General features: G+C 41.0%; 3 protein-coding genes across 5 annotated transcripts in view; 1 reads left to right on the forward strand and 2 right to left on the reverse strand.

Moving 5' to 3' along the window:
* The window catches only part of LOC133847590 (phospholipid-transporting ATPase ID), a 38958-nt gene extending 28390 nt beyond the window's left edge, over positions 1-10568 (reverse strand). For 2 of the 3 annotated variants that reach the window (XM_062282749.1, XM_062282746.1), the window contains exon 1: positions 9971-10568. The gene's annotated coding sequence lies outside the window, so the exon portion shown is untranslated. The remainder of the gene's footprint in view (positions 1-9970) is intronic. The other variant, XM_062282748.1, reaches the window with a different exon arrangement.
* Positions 10569-12755: 2187 nt separating this feature from the next.
* On the forward strand, positions 12756-15205 carry LOC133848233 (testis-expressed protein 10). The gene has a single exon (XM_062283717.1). It carries the CDS (start codon positions 12848-12850, stop codon positions 14825-14827), a length of 1980 nt encoding a protein of 659 aa, XP_062139701.1. The 5' UTR covers positions 12756-12847; the 3' UTR covers positions 14828-15205.
* A 214-nt stretch (positions 15206-15419) lies between these two features.
* On the reverse strand, positions 15420-18631 carry LOC133848040 (uncharacterized). The gene is made up of 2 exons (XM_062283405.1): positions 16841-18631; positions 15420-15692 (listed from the first exon to the last, which is right to left on the reverse strand). Exons 1-2 carry the CDS (start codon positions 18515-18517, stop codon positions 15528-15530), a joined length of 1842 nt encoding a protein of 613 aa, XP_062139389.1. The 5' UTR covers positions 18518-18631; the 3' UTR covers positions 15420-15527.
* Positions 18632-18696: the final 65 nt, after the last annotated feature.

Genomic DNA, 18696 nt, shown 5'->3' on the forward strand with positions numbered 1-18696 from the left:
ATTTCGGGATTTGTATGTCATGTCACACGCGGCGTATGCGTAATTTGAATATTGTCTACAATATTTTCATACTATATTCCCATTTAGCATGCGACACAATCGAACAGGACAGCGTGTTTCAACTCCCACACACACACACACACACACACAGAAATTTCTTTGGAAAAATCCAGAAGAACAAACTAGAGGTATTCATGAAATTTTCTTGTAATTACGCCATAATTCTGTGCCTCAAAGAGTTCTGATTGTGAATTGGCGCACAGTGGCGCCAATTGTGAAATCAAATGTTTGCTTGTATTTGTAATTGTGTTGCATCAATTTCAATTTACATTTGACGCAATTAACACTACAAACGTTTGCAATTTAATCAGAGACTGAGACTGGAAAACTCGCTGCCGTCGTCATTGGAGCGTTTAACGCTACAAAAAAAAAATACTACAACAAAAGCAATAGCAAAAAACAGGCAGCAACCCATTAAACTCGCATAAATTATTTACTCAACATTGCACTTCAAATGCCAATGCTAAGAGTTTTCAATTGCAAATGGAAATAGAAATGGAAAATGTGCAACGAAGGTCAATGTTTCCCACAGCAAAGCAAGCAGTCGGGACTTTCGACGAGAAGGAAAACCGAAGGCAGAAGAAGGAAAGTTTACTGTGAATGCATTTTAATTGACATCATGACTCAAAATTGCGGTAAATAAAGCATAACACTGATCTGCTATCGCAACGCTGCCGTCAATATTTACACACAACGCTTCGTATCGCGGTCTAAACATCTCGTTACCCTTATCACACTCCACGCTCAACGCTCAACGACTCGACTCAATGAGGGAATTGCAATGTAAGGCGCTGACGCTAGTTGAAAGTCAGTGTGCGTTACATAGCAATTAGCTTCGGTCAGTCAGAGGAGTGCATGAGCTGCGAGTTGTTAAGTTGGCTGCACCAAGTGGACAGCATTGTTTACAGTGGCGTCAAATATGAATGCACAAATATTTTAACAGAGAGAGAGAGAAAAAAATCTATGTAGATTGAAAAGTGTATTGTAAATCTTAATTCAAGATTTTTTTCGATCTTAAAAAAAAATCTGGAAAATGATTTAGATTGAGGAAATCTTAAATGTGTGCTTTGTTTGCTAAATTTGAGATTACAGATTGAAAACATATTATTTTAAGATTCAACTCTTGAAGAATGTTCTAAGACTGCAAATCTTAATTTAAGCTGATCTAAAAAGTATATTTAGCTACAAAAAATAAATGTTTAAATTAAATAAACTGCTAATTTTACCTAATTAAATAAAATTGATTTTGAAAATGATTTCTCTAATCAAAATTTATAAGCAATAATTTTATTTATTTCTTTGTTAAAGGCATAGACTATAAATTAATTTATAAACTAGCGCTGGCTGCTTTGGCCTTTGGCTATATAAGCAATAATAAAATTAACAAGATTTGGACTTAAGATGAAAGAGTTTTATACCTTTCGAAACAATAGAGAACGCCTCATGGCTGCTGATGGTTTTATTACAATTCGATAGATTTTTAAGGCAAAATATTGCAGTTACAGCTGTGATTACTTTTAATTTAGGTAGCAGACTTAACTATAATTTGTCGCAGCAGTTAATACAACTATTGCACATTTGCAATTTGATGAAGTCTTCAGCATTAACAAATGCATGAAGTGTAATTGAATAATGTAACACCAACCCAATGTGTCAACGTGAACAGCAATCAATTTGCTGTGGAAAATATAATGAAGGGATCTGTTATTTATGGGGTCCACAAAGCGCACACCTTGGATAAGCTGTAAGTATGTGCACTTGAGCGATGTTTTATAGCTGACGATAAGAACTTTCCATTTCAGGCAATTACATACCAATTAATATTAACTTGAATTTTGCGCCGCACCCACCGAACAACAGCAGGACACATGTGGCATGCCACACCGACCCAAGCCAAGCGAACGGTAATGACAATTATCAATGTTAGACTCTGGCTGTGCGTTTTGTGTGCCATTAAAAATGGATGAGTATCGAAAAAATCAAGCACAATAGTTCTGTGACTCGAAGTGAGGTGACCTGAACTCTCTCTCTCTCTCTCCGTTTCTTTCTCACTCTCTTGAAGTCTGTTGCAAGTTGTGTGGATCACGCACAGGTGCGTTAAACAGACTGAAAAGGTGGCCAAACAACTTGTTGAGTTTTGCACGCCAACGAAAGGGAAAACTACAGCAAAAAGAGGTCGCCTAAAAGGTTGCATACAAATTTTAACTATTTGAAAATTGAAAAGTGCTGCAATTGTATCAAGCCGAGTCAAGTGATTGTCTAATCATTCCAAATGAGGTTACACAGCTGGCGTGATGCGTGTGCGCCAACCAAACCGTTGCGTGCCATTTCCTAGGAGGGTGCAAAATAGTAGGGAATGGAAGGCTGACTCGTTTTTTTTGGGGTACCCGCACAATCTCCTCGCACTAACAAACGATTTACAGCAGCAGATAACAAAAGGATGTCTCCACTTCGTGTGGGGGAACAAACTCAACGACCAACCCAACGAATAAAAACCAAATAGAAATGCCGCTACCAAAGCAATAAAATAAAATACGAAAAGGAAAACAGGAGCACAATAATAATACACACACAAATACTCAGACATTACTTCCTTTTAAAAGGATCTGGGCACGCACATTGGTGTGAGATGCATTGTTTTGATGCGAAACGGCGCGTGAGAAACCTTTAAGCTAAAAACGGTGTTTTTATGATAGCAAGATTTGTCTTTGCAGGGGACAACATTAATTAAAGAATATACACAGAAAAAAAAGTTCTAAAATAAAAATTTTGCTCTCAAAAAAGCGTCAAGAACCTGAAAATCTTAATGTTTGCAAACACATAAAGAAAATTGAATATAAGACCCAAGTTTTTATTAATTAGAATGAAGAAATCGTATAGTTTTAAGATCAAAAATCGCATTACAAAAAAAATTAGATTACATTTTATTGTTTTTTTTTTTACTACTCATTTACTATTGGCATATTTTTTGATTTAATTCGTGCACTCCGCTCCATCGAAATTCCTAACCAATTGCAGTCAGGACTTCCTTTATTTTTACCGTCAAATAGTTTTTTTTATTTCTAGTATGCATTCTCCTGTCTTTACCATCTCTGCTATAGTTTTGTTTTAATTCATTCCTGCTTTCTTTTTGTTATCTTTCAACTCTTTAACTTCCCTTCAGGCATCCTCGTCTCTGCTTTTAATTATATTTGTATTTCCTTTAAATATTTTTCTTTACTTCTACTATTCATTACTTTTCTCTTCCATTAGCACATCTTCTATAGTTTTGTTTTAACTCCTAACATTTCCATTTCCTATTAGTGCCCTACTACTTTCATCTTTCAATTCTCAATCTTCCTATTTTGCATTCTCTTCTCTTCGCCTTTTCTCCCTTCCCAGTTCCACAGTTCTCAAAGTCTTCTCGGTTACCGGTGTTTTCAGGCCAATCCATTTGCGACATTGACAATGTCGACTAGGGCAATGTTTATTGTGAATGGCGGACATTGAATGTGGGCCACACACAAGGCTCCACTCCACATCAAATTGGACAGCGCTTGTCCAGTTAGTTGACCGTTATATTAATGGACTGCACACACACATACACACCTACACATGTGCACACACGTGTGTCTATCATAACAGCTGTTTATGTTAGTGTGTGTGTGTGTGTGTGTGTGTGTGTTTGTGTGCAATTGGAATTGCGGTAAATCAATTCGAGCATAGCGCCCGCATTCTCATTTGTGGCTTATATCGACAATATTCCCATGTTTAGTTGTGGTTCATACCCTACACATTGTGCACAACGCAGAGTGGGTATGACAACTTGTTAGGAAACATGTAACAAACACTCATTATAAAACTTAAATGTTAAGCTTCTATTTTAATTAAAAGCGAACGTGAAAAATATGTGAAATAGTCAACCTGATATTTTCTTACATTTTACAGGGTATCTCATTCGCATTTTAGTGATTGCCAAATGTTTTTTTATTGATTACTAAAGTCAAAGACACACAACAATTTTTGTGTACTTGATCTAATCTTTACAGGGTAACTATCAGTCGATCAGTTGCAGCTGTTAATTGTTACTTAGTTTCAGTTTCTGTTGTGTACTTCATGGGAAGCCGCGTCTCGTCGACAATATTGCCATTGGATTGCAGTGCAAATTGCAATTAAGCATTCCGTGCGGCACGACAGCACAATGCTGGCGCCTCCTTTAAATGGCAACAGCTCTCGGCCTGGGCCATGGCCAAGAGCGAACTGCCCCTTTTTTTGATAGGATGCATGTCTGGGTCGAGGCGATTTGCATTTCGACTGCAGACTGCTTGACCAGATGGCTGGCGTTTGGTCAGTTGGCTGCTTGATTAGACTTTTGGTTACGCTAACCCAAAGTCAGAAATTCAGGTAGTAAAATCAGTCGGTCAGGCGGGTATTTCTGATGACCTGTAACAAGATTTTTGAATACCCCGGCAAAAAGTCAGTCGGACAGAAAGTAACGAGTGCGTCAGTAAGGCAGTGAAGTCCGTAAAGCAATCTGGAACTCAGACAGTATGGAAGTGAGGCAGTAAGGAAGTAAGGCAGTCAAGAAGTCAGGCAGTCAGTTAATAAGTCAGTCAGTTAAGAAGTCCGACAGTCAGTCTGAAAGTCAGCCAGTAAGGCAGTCAGTCATGAAGTCAGTCAGTCAAGAAATCAGTCATAATGTCAGTGAGTTAGTCAGAAAGTCAGTTGTTTATTTAGTGAAAGAGAGAGCCAGTTTTTATGGCAATTGGGTGGGCCAACAATAAGAATGTCAGAGGCTGAAGCAGTCGGGCGTTCAGAGAGCTTCCTCTTTCCTTCCTCCCCTCTCGATGAGATCAGTAATAAAGCCAGGCAGGAAATCAGTAAATCAGTCAGAGTGCAAGAAAGTAAATTTGAGGTAGAAGCAGTCATCACAAATTCATAGAGTCTGTCGAAAAATAGACAGGAGTCTCTAAGTCAGTCAGTGATTTAGGCAGATTACCAGTAAGTGAGATAGTAAGACACACAAGCAAGTAATATATAATAAAACTGGGAGTAAGGAAGTCGGTCAGTCAGTCAGACTTTAAGGCAGTCAAACATTGGTTGGTTGGTGAGACAATCAGAAAGATAGTGATGTCGGATGTATAGCTATTGAGGCAGTCGGGAAGTTAGTCAGACTTTAAGACCAGTCTAAATAGGATATAGAGTTAGTAAGGCAGTCAGTTCGTCAGTAAGGCAGTCGGTCAGTTTGTCAGTGAGTCAGTCAAATATTCGGATAGTAAGTTGGTGAGCTAATCAGAGGTCAGCTATATAGATATTGGGCAGCCGTCGATGAGTCTGTCAACCAGTAAGACAGACTCCAGAAAAATAGTCAGTCAGTCAAAATAGGATATACAGATAGTGAGGCAATCGATCAGACAGCAAGAGAGTCGGTCAGTTAGTCAGTTAGTCATACTTTAAAGCAGTAAAACATTAGTTAGTGAGGCAATCAGAAACACAGTAAAGTCGGATATACAGCTAGAGATCCAGTCTGTAGTCTGACTTTTAGGCAATCAGAAATATAGTCAGTCAGTCAAAATAGGATAAAAAGATAGTGAAACAGTCGGACAGTCAGTAAGGCAATCGGTCTGAGGCAGTCAAATATACGGGCGGTAGGTTAGTGATACAATCAGAGGTCGGATATATAGTTAGTCTGACTCTGAGAAAATCAGAAAAATTGTCATTCAAAATGGATAATACAGATAGTAAGCAGTCGGTCAGTCAGTTGGTCAGTCAATCATTCAGTGAGTCAGTCAGCCTCTGAGGCAGTCGAATATTCGGGCAGGAAGGTTAGTGAGGCAATCACAAGTCGGATATATGGATAGTGAGGCAGTCAGTCAGTGAGGCAGTCAGTCAGTTTGGTCGACTAGTCAAACAGCAAAGCATTTAGTCGCGCATGAGCCATTAGGAACACAAAAACACACATTCAGAGCAGACACGCCATGACTTGGGACAGCACCGGACGCGAGCCGGACGTCAGGACGTCAGGGGTAGACGCAATAACTGTAATAATAACTGACCACTCGTCAGCTCAGCTCAGCTCAGTTCAGCTCCGCGACAAGCAAAGAGAGACAGAGAGAGCAAGGGTGAGAGTGAGAGCGACAGTCAGGTAGAGCGCGGGAAGCGGTGAAAAGGGGGAGCACTCGCTAGTTTGGCCAAGAACGAGGTGCCGCCCATTTGGGGGCAGCAGTTAATGCAGCAAATGTTCCAACCTTTTGACAGTTGTTCGATTTTTTTTCCTTTTTATTGTGTGTACTACTTTTTTTTTTTGCCCGTCGGCCACGACATTGGTCGACTTGGGTTGACACTGACCGAAACACGATGGTCAGGCATTGTCCTTCTGTCTGCGGCGCAAAACTCCTGAGTTCGGGGTTTTTGCGATTGTTCAATTCACTTTCCATGCTTTCACTTCAAAAAAAAAGGGGGGACATTTACACTAGTTGCAAGTAGTTCATGTTCTGTTTGCCACTTTCTTGGCTGCTGTCAATCAATGCACAATTTCGAGTGCACAAATAACCGCTAACAATTAGATAGCATATCAAATGGATCCATTTGATTGCAATTCATACGTAATACTTCTCATCGCCGTCTGGCGTCAACTGTTCAACTACTTCGATTCCCATTAATAACAAGTTGAACGTGTGTTGTGAGTTTCTGCAGCTGATTGACTTTCGATTAAAAGCAAATGTCCAAACTCGAACTATTCTATTCTCGATTTAAATCCAGGTTTGCTGCTAATTTAGCCGTTCATTACCATGAAAATCCTTTTAGTAGCATTTTCTGATTTATTGCGACTCTAGTTTTACAAAATACTTCAATCAAGAAGTGATTGCAACTTTGTCACACATTTCTGACTCATCGCAACTCGTTTGCATACCACAATGTGTGTCTTTAGATAAAAAATGCACTCCCTCATGTAGAAATACCTTTTTAGTCTCTTTCTCCCCACTGCGATTGCTCTGCAAATATTTATTATAGTCAAACATTCTATACATTTTTTTTTTGCGCTGACCTTTTGGCTACGAGTTAAACAGAATTTCTTGGTAATTTTTATGGAAACACAGTTAAATTTAACTGTGAAAATCGAGTTTTATAAATTGTTTCAGTTGTTGTTTTGTTTTTTTTTTTATCTTTTTGCTATTGCAATCTGAGAAGAATTTGTAGCTTGTATCTGTTGAATGCCTTATCTTTGTTCTAGGTAACAGAACAGTGTATTGCGTTGAGTAATAAAACGCTAACAACGATCGCAAACATAATTGAAGAAAACAACAACAACAAAATACGAACTAGAAGAGCAACCAATTACGCCCACGTCTAATGCTACTTCACAAAATTCCATTATACATATTTGCTCAAAATAAGTATATATGAAAGAATTGCAGATTTCGGAAATTTGATATTTGTACATAGTCTTAAAAAATTGCAGTTCAGTGCTACTGCACGCCAAAGCTACAGTAAAACTGCACTTTGACAAACCTGCCCATAGGGTAGAAGTTTATTATTAATCTGTACCTCCAAGAAATGTGTGTAAAAAAGGAGATATCTCCGACCCTACTTACAATCTAGTATATTTTGCACTCTATGGTATATTTTGAAGGTAGTGCTATATCAATATACCGAATATAGAATATGGTATATTTGTAGTATTTTAGTGGTATATTATTGTGATATATTTTAAAATGAATACCACACTAATTTGTTTCTATTCACAATGAGAAGCTAGTATCTCACAGTCGAGCACACTCGACTGTAGCTTTCTTACTCGATAGATATAAATTGAAAGCGAATTATCAATAATCGAATGGAAATTTTTGAATTTTCCATTTTAATATTCTTCGAATTCCAATCCATTTTGATAAAACACAATCTAATTTAATACACTTTAGCAAAGCTTCACTGTTTATGCTGTATCCATAAAACATTGATAGCTCGCCTCTAAAATTCTCAAGAATTGCGAGATTGTTTCTAAACAAAACCAACAAATTGCAATGTTCGTTGCTCGTTCTGAAAGCTTTAATTCGTTCAACTAGTTTCTTTGGAACTGGCAACGTAAAATAATTTGCTGAATAAATGCAAATTCGAAACATTCTATTAAAAACACACATAATAATAATATGTGACGACGCAACAATTTAAAGAAATACATAATAATAATAATATATGCAAATCGCATTCTAATTGAAAACAATCAACTATGCATCAATTTATCCAGCTGGAAATGAGAGCTGAGTTAAGCTGAGATAAGTGCTTGATTTTTTTTTGGTATCTATCTAATTATCTGTATCTTCATCTGAAATGAGGTTGACTCTCGTGCTATCGCGACTGACTTTATCTGCCTTTGTTTGTTGATACCGTGAAAATGTGTACGCTTCGGTGTGTATACAAGTAATTACTAAACTTAAATTAGCAAAGCATAAAGTCAGAGGTTAACTGATAAAATTAAAAAAAAAAACAACAAAAGTAGAACTCGCTGAAAATGAATGAAAGAAGAGAAAGATAAAATGACGAAGCTCAGCGGGAGAAAATGCGACTGACAATAATTATTTTAACTATTATTTTTATTATTATTATTATTGCTATTGTTATTGCTATTATTGTTGTGATCTTGCCGTTCATCAGAATTTTGGGTTCTCTTCAAGTGCCCCCAAGACAAAACAACAAAAAAATGACATCATTTTGGTGTCGAACTTGGCTCAAAGTCGCACTTTTTTTTTCTGGTTTCGGAATTGTCGCTGCCAAGATCGTCGTCGATAATAAACGACCGACAAAATAAAAAGAAAAAGAAAAAAAAAGCCAAAAAACCAAATTCAAGAAAGTTGCAAGAGCAAAACAGACGTCAAACGCGTGGCTCAAAATGTCACAGCGACACTGCACAAAAATTTCGACATGCTTGAATTGATTTTCACTAGAATTTTTACCGCTTACAATTATGAATAACAATAGCAATAAATATTTGACGATTTTAAAACAAAGAAATCACAGATAAATTCTATATTCTTTATTTATAGAATTAAAAAATAAAAATTAGCTCTGAGCTCTGCAAAGTTTCATATTTTTGAAAAAATGTGAATTTGTAATAATGCGAAGTTTTATATTTGCAAGATGTTATGCAAGATTTAATGTTTAGATGTTGAAGATATAACATAAATATTTGAGATTATCCATAAATGCAATTACTAAATACAACTTCAATTTGTAAGCAAGTTCAATTCTTTCAGTGTACGCGCAATGGGCGCCTAAATACTTTCGCAGGGTCAAAGTATTCCATTCTCAAAATCTGAACTGCAACTTTCCAATTTTCCAGTGTTAAACGGAACTCAAAGCTCAAAGCACATGGCAAAGATCGCAGGGAAAAAACAACAACAAAAAAAACGCTTCATTGATGATTCATAACACAAAAACAAAAACCAAAAACTGAGAAGTGAAAAATGAAAAATGGTAAAAAGCAAAGATGTGGCAAGTGATAGAGTCAGCTAAAGGTAGCTAACACATGTGTCAAGTATAATGCGCAATTATAGATTGGATCTGACTTGCAATAGAGAGCTTTGTGGCTGGCCCACAAGTCAATGACACAGTTGTATTTATGGGCGCCACAACAAGGATGACTTGACACTAAACTTCAACTGAAACAAAAATAACTAGACTAGACCATCATGTTGTTAATTAATTATTGTGGGTCAAGCACCGACAACAACAATAACAAATCGCCTGCAGTTTTTTGGCTAAGAAAAAAAAACAACAGCGGAAATGCCGCGATGCAGCACACACACACACACATACTGACACACTGTGAAAAGCTCATTGCGACCAACTGTTGACAATGCAAATGATAATGCCATTGCTCTCTGTTTGTCTCACTTCTTCTCCCACTCTATTAACATAAAGCAAAGCTTACCTGCGTTTTACATTCGGTCACACACAGCAGCAAATACGTTTGTGTTGGTGAGCTTGTAGTTTGAAGCTGAGCTTACAACGCCGACGCAGACGTGCCGGCTTTTAAGCTTTCTTCTTCTTCTCGTTCGTAGTATTCTTATAACTGTTGTTGTTCTGCTTCTCTGCAGCTGTTGCATGCGTTGTTACGTTTGCTTGTATGTGTTATTGTTGCTGCTGGCGTTTGTTTTTATTGCTGCTGCTGCTGCTGGCCGGCAAACTGTCTGCTATTGTTATTGTTGGTGGATTACAAAATAATTTGGCAAATTGTTGTTATTGTTGTTCGCAAGTTCTGCTGGCACATTTTCTTAAAAACTTTGATCAGCGCACACAAACAAAAATGTTTCAAGTTTCTCAACTAACACACAAAAGAAAACGAAAGACACGCAACATTAAAGTAAAAGCGTCTTTGCAAATTGTTTGGTTTTTACTAAGTACGAATTGAATAATTTTACTTTTTTTTTGTCGTTTTCTTGTGTTTGTGTTTTACTTTTTTTGGGCAGCAGCTAAAGCGCAGCCAGGCGGCAAAAAAAAAACACGACCGCGCAGGTTCAAACTTCGATTACAACTGAAGCGGCGAATTGTCCCAGGCTAGGCAAAGCGACGACAACGACGGCGACGGCACGTTGGAGACGAGTGCCACACGAGTGGAGAACGCGCCAAAAACGAAGTGAACTAAGCAGAGTTGCCATCCGATGCGACACAAGTGTGTGTGTGAGTGTGTGTGAATGATTGTTTTTGTTCTTGCTGTGTGTTGTTTTAATTTCTTGAGCGTTTTGTTTGTTTTGGTCGGATGGGGCGCGAATTTGTGCAACTCTCTGTCAATCGTCTGACGTGTCGTTAAACGTTATCACTTAAATTACCGCACCCACGCGCGCCGGCGAAACCTTCGAAAAAACTTAAAACAAAAACAAAAGAAAAAAAAACAAAAACAACAATTGAAATTTCAGAAAACTTTTTCATATTTTTGATGCGTCCTTGATGCATGTGCATTGTTTCTATTGTTGTCCCGGGGGCTCTTAATGTTGTCGCTGATTGGCGAGCGTTGCGCAGGCGGTGTGAAATCGTCCAGCTGGTTGACAGCCCTGGCCGCTGGGGTTCATTATTTAACACTCAAAAGCCACAAGAGCTCAATTACTTGGCTGTTCAAATATTGAAAATCGTTTTGGCATTTGGATCAAAAATGCATCGATCGAACCACATCGCGGAATCACCGAATATAAATGACAATCCACAAAAATGAGCAGTCAGCTGTCTGTCTTCTCGCTAGCCTATTGCACTATTCATATGTGCACTTAACTTGACATTACTAAGACATTAGCATAGTGCATTTTTTTGTTGCGCTCAATAATTGCACAACTAAATAACTACAAACTGATATTAATTTATGCCCCGGTATGCGCTACTGCGAAATTTACACGCTGTGGGCGAGATATAATTAGTTAAGTGTTAGTTAAAACGAGTAGCATCCACATTGCAAAAAATACTTTGAACCCGGTCAACTGGTTGACCTTGTAGTCACACAACTTCTCCTATAATCTCCAAGCGTCTGATATTTAGGCAGCGTTTTAAACTAATTGCATTTAAGCAATGTGTATTATAAAATGAAAGCACACACACGCCCTGATTAATTGATTGACAAAACAAAAAACGGCCATAAATTGTTTTGTGCCAACAATTAGCACGCTCACAGGATGTTAAAACAGCAGGATAGCATTTAGGTAATTGGCATTGTCTTTCAAGGTCGTGCCACATCAAACGCGGACACACCTTTCAATTAGCAATGATACGTAAATCTGATTAGCACCAAAGTCTCATTCAACTGCGTGGGCTACGCAACTGATTTGAAGTGCGCGCCCAAAGTGCAGTACAGGTGGCAGCGCTATCGTGTGAACGACAGCGATAACACGATAGGTTAATCGATTGTGCAAGTTTTTTGATTTCAATTTAAATTTATTGCTGTACTGGCTCAACTACTTAATAAATCACAATAAAAAATATATATTTTTTAATTCATTCAGAATATTCACTATAACTTTATTTATTAAAAAAGCAAACTATTTTATTGTTATTGTGTTGCATTTTATGCGGTTGATAGTTGAAAAAGTAGCTATGACAATCAGACAATCGATTTTCCCTTCATCTCTGCTCGTTTAATTTGAAAATTTAATTAATTTTAAATTTGCCGTTTCTTACAAAAAATCTCATTAATTAAAATTAAATATTAATTTTGGGAAACTTCCACCTACTCTCTATAAATTTGTCATGAGCGTTGAAGAGAAGCAGTTATGCGCAGTTTTGGGACTTATCAGGAAATGTGTCATACTTGTGCTGATCTTGCATGTTTATCTGAGCAACAACAATGAATTTTAACTTTCGAGTGTCCAAAAAATATTTAGCTTTGGTTTTTATCACTAGAAAAACGTTTGACTCAGCATAGAGATTTTTTTTATCACAATAATTATTTTTGTTTAAAGCACTGAATTTTTTAAGTGAATTAAGAACAGACGAATATGCTATGTAAATACAACAAAAATATAATAACAATGCTATCCTTGGATTAACCAAGTTTTTTATTTAGAATAAACAAAAGGAGCGGCGCCATCTGTAGGAAATAGCATGTAGCAATAAATCGGGCTAGCTATTCAAATATGGAAGCGCCATCTGTAGCAAAAACCATGCAGCTGAACGTGTAACCAGCTGCTAGTACTGACAATGTAGTATTTCGGTATATTTTTGAAGCATGCTTATTTGGTCACACAGTCGTAGCACATGTTTGTTTTGATTCAAATTGTGGAGCACTGACTGCAGTAATTAGTTAAATTCAAATCACACAATCAAAATGGGTGGACACCACAAAAAGAACTTGCGCGCAGAGAAAGCGAAAGTGAAACTGAAGGGCGCCAAGCTGCCCAAAGGCTTAAATGTGACCAAAACCGATTTCAAGGTGCGCAAAATCGAGATACGCGGCCAACTCAAAGAATTCAGCAGCAGCGGCGAAAGGCAATTGAATCTAAAGGAGATACTTTCGCGACTTAAGCATCACAATCTCAAGTTTCGCACCGATGCATTGCGCAATGTTCGCGATGCCGTCAAACAGGGACAGGCGGAGCATCTAATCGGACATCTGAATGAACTCTTCCAAGGCATTGCAGCCGGTGCACTGGACATGGAGCGTGAAGTACGTCGCGAATCCTGCAAGACGTTAGACGTGGTGCTCGAGGCGCTGCCCACGCAAGCGATAGTGCCGTTCTTTCACATCATTGCCGCCTATCTGCGGTGTGCGATGACGCATGTGCAGCCGGCGATTCAAGAGGATTCGCTGCTGCTGCTCGATGTGCTGCTCCAGCGTGTGCCCGCACGCACGCTGGCCGAGCGCAGCGCTGCCACGATCATTGGACACTTCATTGACATGATATCGCGTTCACGTCACGACACACAGCAGGCGAATCGTGTGCTCACCGTGCGTTTGACCCAGGGACAACAGACGACGGTGAAGTGGCGCAGCAAAGTGCTGCAGCGACTGCAGCAAATCCTTGGCACGCTGCTGCTGGTAGAGCAACAGCCGGAGCTGACCAAGCAGTCATCAACAGCACGTGTGGAGCACTACGATGCAGAGCGTGCGCAGTATTACAATGTGTGGCTGCCGATGAAAGTGGATGGACGTGGATTGCATGCGCTGCTGGGCGAGCGACAGCGTCAGACATCGAATGAGCAGCTGCGTGGGTATGTGCAGCAGTTGATGCCGCTGCTGCAGGACAACTGGCTCGAGGTGCGACCACAACAGCAGCAAACGAAGGAGAAGGAGCAGCAGATCAAGGAGCAACTGCTGCTCAGCGTGGATGCGGCCGAAAGTCTCCATGTGCTGCTGGACATCATGACGCAGCTGTGGCAGCTGGTGCAACAGCACGAGGCGGCCCAACAGCAGCAGCTAGAGCTGGAGCCGACGCACGAGCTCAGCCAATGGCTGCGCGACAATTATGCCCAGAGTTTCCTTCGGCACTTTCTCAAGGAGTGCAGCTTTCCCTATCAGCGTGTGCCACAAGTGATGCCCCAACCTGCCACCGGCAAGCGTCGCAAGCTGTTGCAAGCCTCCGTTGGCGGCGAACTGTGCGTGCCACAGAATCTGCGACTCGTGCAGCTCGTGTGCCGCTTCTTTCCACTCGGGGATCCGGAACAACACGATGACTACGGCTGCCTCTTGCACTATGTGCAACAATGTGTGCGGCAACTGCGCACGCTGTCGCCCGATGAGCAACTGCGTCTGGTGGCCGCATTGCGTGCGCTGCTGCTGGAGAATGGTGCGGCGCTGTTGCAGCTGCAGGCGCATCAAATGGGCGGCCTCATGCAGCTGTGCATCGAGGCGTATGTGGAGCAGCATTTCACCACGCGCGAAGGTTGCGCCACTCGCATGCTCCAGCTGCTCGGCGAGATCGTGCAACGCCGCCAACTCTACGAAGGCTACGGTGGTGAACTTCAGTTCGATCGGCTGCTCAACTATCTGCCACAGTTGTTGCTCAAACCGAGTGTCGCGGATGCCACGTTGACAGCGATGTCCACGCTGTGCCGCCAGCAGAATGGCATTCTCTTAGCCGCACTCGCCGAGCTGGCGCCTCAGGTGCTCGACAATGTGGCCAAGCTGCAGGTGACGGGCGCCGTTGGCAAGGATTTTGAGCAGCAAAAGCGCATCGTCAATCTTTACTATTATGCGCGACAGCGCAGCGAACCTGGACGATTGGAGGCGGTGTTGAAGGAGCTGGAGCAGCAGGAGAACGCGCAACAAGTCGCCAGCTACCTGAAGTGTGTGCTCAGCTATGATTAGAGGAGGAATGGGATCGTGTATTACATTTAAGTAAATTGTAGACTACGCAACTTCCGAGGGGAATGGAAATTGTGGGAGGGGACAAACAATAAACTAATTGAAATGCCAGAATAATATGTAAATATCTTTTGAGGGGATTGAATATGATATGACGATCTTCTATCAAATTCAGTTGATAAAGTTGTGCTTAAATTATAGCCAAAGCTATAAAAATCAAGATAAGCAACATTGGAATTAATTAACTATTTAATTAAAGTGCTGAGAATATGAAGAAGCTGATTCTAATATAAAATATTCCAATCAAATGTTGTCTTCGAAAGTCATGGCCTGAAATCCTAGCATAAAAACTGATCGTAATAAAGGAACTTTAAAAGCTAAGCTACTATTTACAAATAACTAAAGAGATCTTTGCACACAATTGGGCACAACTCATTAAATTATTCTTTACAGACTTAATGAATCTAGAACTTAAAACACTACAAATTGTGTTGTAAGCCATCTGCATTCATCTATACGAGAAAAGTCCTATGCAATATAGCTTGTCAATCTTAATCCAATCCTCTAGACACATTTAACAGCTTTGAAAATTAGTTTCACGTTTTTACTTTTCCTTATTTTATTTTCAAATTGTTTAACTAAAACAAAAAAAATATATAGGAATATAATAGAGTTTATACTATACATAAATTTAATGACCAAACTACTTTTTCGTCTGCTGCTTCTTGACGGGCTTCGCCTTGAAGCGATCGAGAACAGAGCGCGGAGCTTTGGGCTTCTTCTTGTTGGCTCCTTCTGCGCCTTCGTCCTGCTGCTTGTGGGCGGCAATAACGCTCTGTTTAGTCTTGCGCAGCTCCGTGATGAATTCCTAAAGATCAAGAAAGAAAGAGAGAGAGCAAATTAGAATTTGAAACAAGCTCAAATAAAAGTAAAGCATGACTAGAGTTTGAAAGGGGAATTTAAAAGAAAAATCCAATAATGTACAACTCTGTTGTGTATAACTTAAGCAGGGTTGCCAATGCCAATTTATTCATTTCCCCAAAAATCGGGATAAAATTCCCCAAATTTGGGGACAATAATACGCTGATTCCCCACAAATTCCCCACATAGGTTTTTTTAAATGAAACAATAAAAAGCTGAGTATAACTCATATTAGTATTCTTAATTAATTAAAATAAAAACGCAAACAGTTAACATTCATATTCTTTTCCATATTTTTGTGGATAGCATTTTGTTTGACGGGTTGAACTTGACGCTGCCGCCTAGTTCTTTAATTCCTTCTCTTGCAGCATTAAATCGTTATATCGTTACTTCGCGACAGAAATAACATAAACTTATCGAACTCAGCTACGAAAATGACGAAGACAGCGCGCATAACATGTAGGCGTTTAAGAAAGAGAAAAACGGGAATTCCCTGATCATAAACAAAACAACTGTCAATCTACTTGTAGTTTGAAACTAGAGATGTGCTATACATAATATTTTTAAAAAAAGGTCGATGTCGTGTCGATAATGAATGATAAAATATTTACCGACGAGAATAAGATGTGAAAAAATGTAAAAATCCCCGCATTTTCCCCACATAATGTCAATCCCCAATAAATCCGCAATCAACTTAAAATTCCCCGCACTTTGGGGAATTCCCCACAAATTGGCAACGCTGAACTTAAGCCTCCTAGCTCCTACTATTTATACTGCATGATTTAAGCGAGTGTAAATGGGAATTTAGAAAGGAAAGAGAAACCCAACCTTATTGCACAATCAAACACAGTAAACTACTTTTTACAAAGCAGTGTTTTCCTTATAAAAATGTTAACTAATTAAAGTACGGTTATTAACTCTTCAGCCTCCAAGCTCTTACCGCTTGCACTGTGCATTAAAACTTCGGTCAGTTAGTCAGGCAAATAAAAGAAAATAAAGCGAGCCTTTACACTGACAGTTCGACAGCTTTAGCGGACAGATATCGGACGGATATCGGACAGATAATAAATACCCCAAATGTGTGCTCACACTTACCTTGCGCTGCAGATCCTTGACGATCTGTTTGTTGCGCGCCATCTTAGCGCTGCCGCCGCGTCCCTTCATCTTGTGCCTGGGCTGCATGTTGATGCGTGGCGGTTTTAGCTGGAACAGCTGCCTCTTGGCATCCACCTTCTCCTGCAGCGTGGGCGCATCCACCGCCGTAATTTCATGCGGATCTATCGTGATCAATTCAGGCGGAATCTTCTCCAGCAGAGCGTGAACTTCATGCTCCCGTCGCTGTTTGCTCGTCTCATACGGATTGTCCTCCAGGGCATCGTAGTTGGGTTCACCAGCGCCCGGCATGAGCAGCGATTGGAAACCCTTGGCCGTGGCAATGCCCAAGACATCCTCGTAGGGACAAAAGCGCATGCCATGGACAAAGGCATCGCAACGTTGTCGCAAATACGGTAAATTATGGCTATAACGCGTTCCACCTCCGCCGCTGCCAATCAGATGCGTATAGCTCTCCAGATACGTGCCCTGGGAGAGGGCCAACATGCCGCGTTGCGAGACCTCCACCTCGTTGGCCGGCAGACGCAAACGATAGACGGCCAAGGGCTCAGCGGCCAACTGACGTATGTCCCAGACCTTGACCTGACGATCGAGACCTGCTGTGACCAGATGTAGTCCCTTGGGATCCACGGTGAGCGCCGTCATCGCTGTGGTGTGCGACAGCAGCTTGACCAACGGTTCACGCACCTTTGGTGACCACATGGACACGACACCCTTGCCGCCGCCCACACACAGCACACCGTTGGCGGGATTGTGACGCATCAGACGTATATCACCGAGGTTCGTATTGAAGTTACCAACCAGTTGGCCCATCGATACGTCCAGCCAGGACAAATAGCCGGCATTGTTGGCGGCAGCCAGGAGAAAGTGATAGGGCAAAAAGTCGAGACGATTGACTTGCGCCAAGCGCTTGACGCAGTGCAGCTCGGTGCCCTTCTTGTCGTAGAAATACGTCCATTCCTTCTGGGCCACCGCATACATGGTGGGCACATGTAGCCACTGGACATCCGCGATGCTTTCCATCACATTGAATTCACAGTGCAGTTTCTTGGTCACCCAATCGAAGGCGGCAACATGACCACGTCGACCGCCAAGCAGCAAATGACGACCGTTCTTCGTGTACCGCATCGAGTACGGACCGTGTTCGAGTTTCAGCTCAAAATGCTTCGACGCCGACTGCAGATCAACGTTTGCCGCAATCTCCGACTGGCGATAGCTGGCTGTCGTTTCCTCCTCGTCCGCTTCCAGTTGGCCGGCGGTCTCCTGCAGCAACAGCTCCGTGCGTGCCGCCTGCTCGTTGGCATATGTTTGATAGATTTCTTTGCGCTCCTGTTGCGCCTTAAAGTGACGGGTCTTAACACCGCGCGCTTCGACAGCATCGCCGCGCGAATATTTGTCAAGCAGCTCCTGGGGCAATTGATGTTTCTTCTTCTTGTTGTTGTTGTCGTTCTCGGCTTTTGCTGGGTGTCGCTTTTCGTTGTGTGGCTGCTTCAGTTTGTAGCGCTCCTGCATTTTGACGAAGTCGCCAGTGAAATTTTGTTGTGTTTTGCGTTTGAGTTTCACGTGTTTGGCATCGGCGGATTGCTCTGCGCCGGCATCAAAGTAACGCGCTGCCGCCGGCTTTTTCCGTCCGCCTTTCGGCGGTGCTGTTTTTGTCATTGTTGCGTATTTGCGGTGCAGAACTTTATTAAATGCAATTTAGATCTATAAACAAAAACACACCGAACTCTTGCAAAGTGCGCCACACAACGTGCTCGCTGCTATTTATCGTTATCGGCTTATCGAGTTAAGCGGCCTCATATGTTGCGCGTGGCTGCCAACTCGATGCACATTCAAAA

This window comes from Drosophila sulfurigaster, chromosome X (genome assembly GCF_023558435.1).
Source record: "Drosophila sulfurigaster albostrigata strain 15112-1811.04 chromosome X, ASM2355843v2, whole genome shotgun sequence".
Classification (NCBI taxonomy): Eukaryota; Metazoa; Arthropoda; class Insecta; order Diptera; family Drosophilidae; genus Drosophila; species Drosophila sulfurigaster.

What these genes read in the sequence shown, in the direction of transcription:
- LOC133848233 (XM_062283717.1), top strand. Translation starts at nt 12,848, where the DNA reads ATGGGTGGACACCACAAAAAGAACTTGCGCGCAGAGAAAGCGAAAGTG.
- LOC133848040 (XM_062283405.1), bottom strand. Translation starts at nt 18,517, where the DNA reads ATGACAAAAACAGCACCGCCGAAAGGCGGACGGAAAAAGCCGGCGGCA. An exon ending in TCAAGGATCTGCAGCGCAAG is followed by an intron (nt 15,693 to 16,840) that starts GTAAGTGTGAGC and finishes CTTGATCTTTAG; the next exon opens with GAATTCATCACGGAGCTGCG.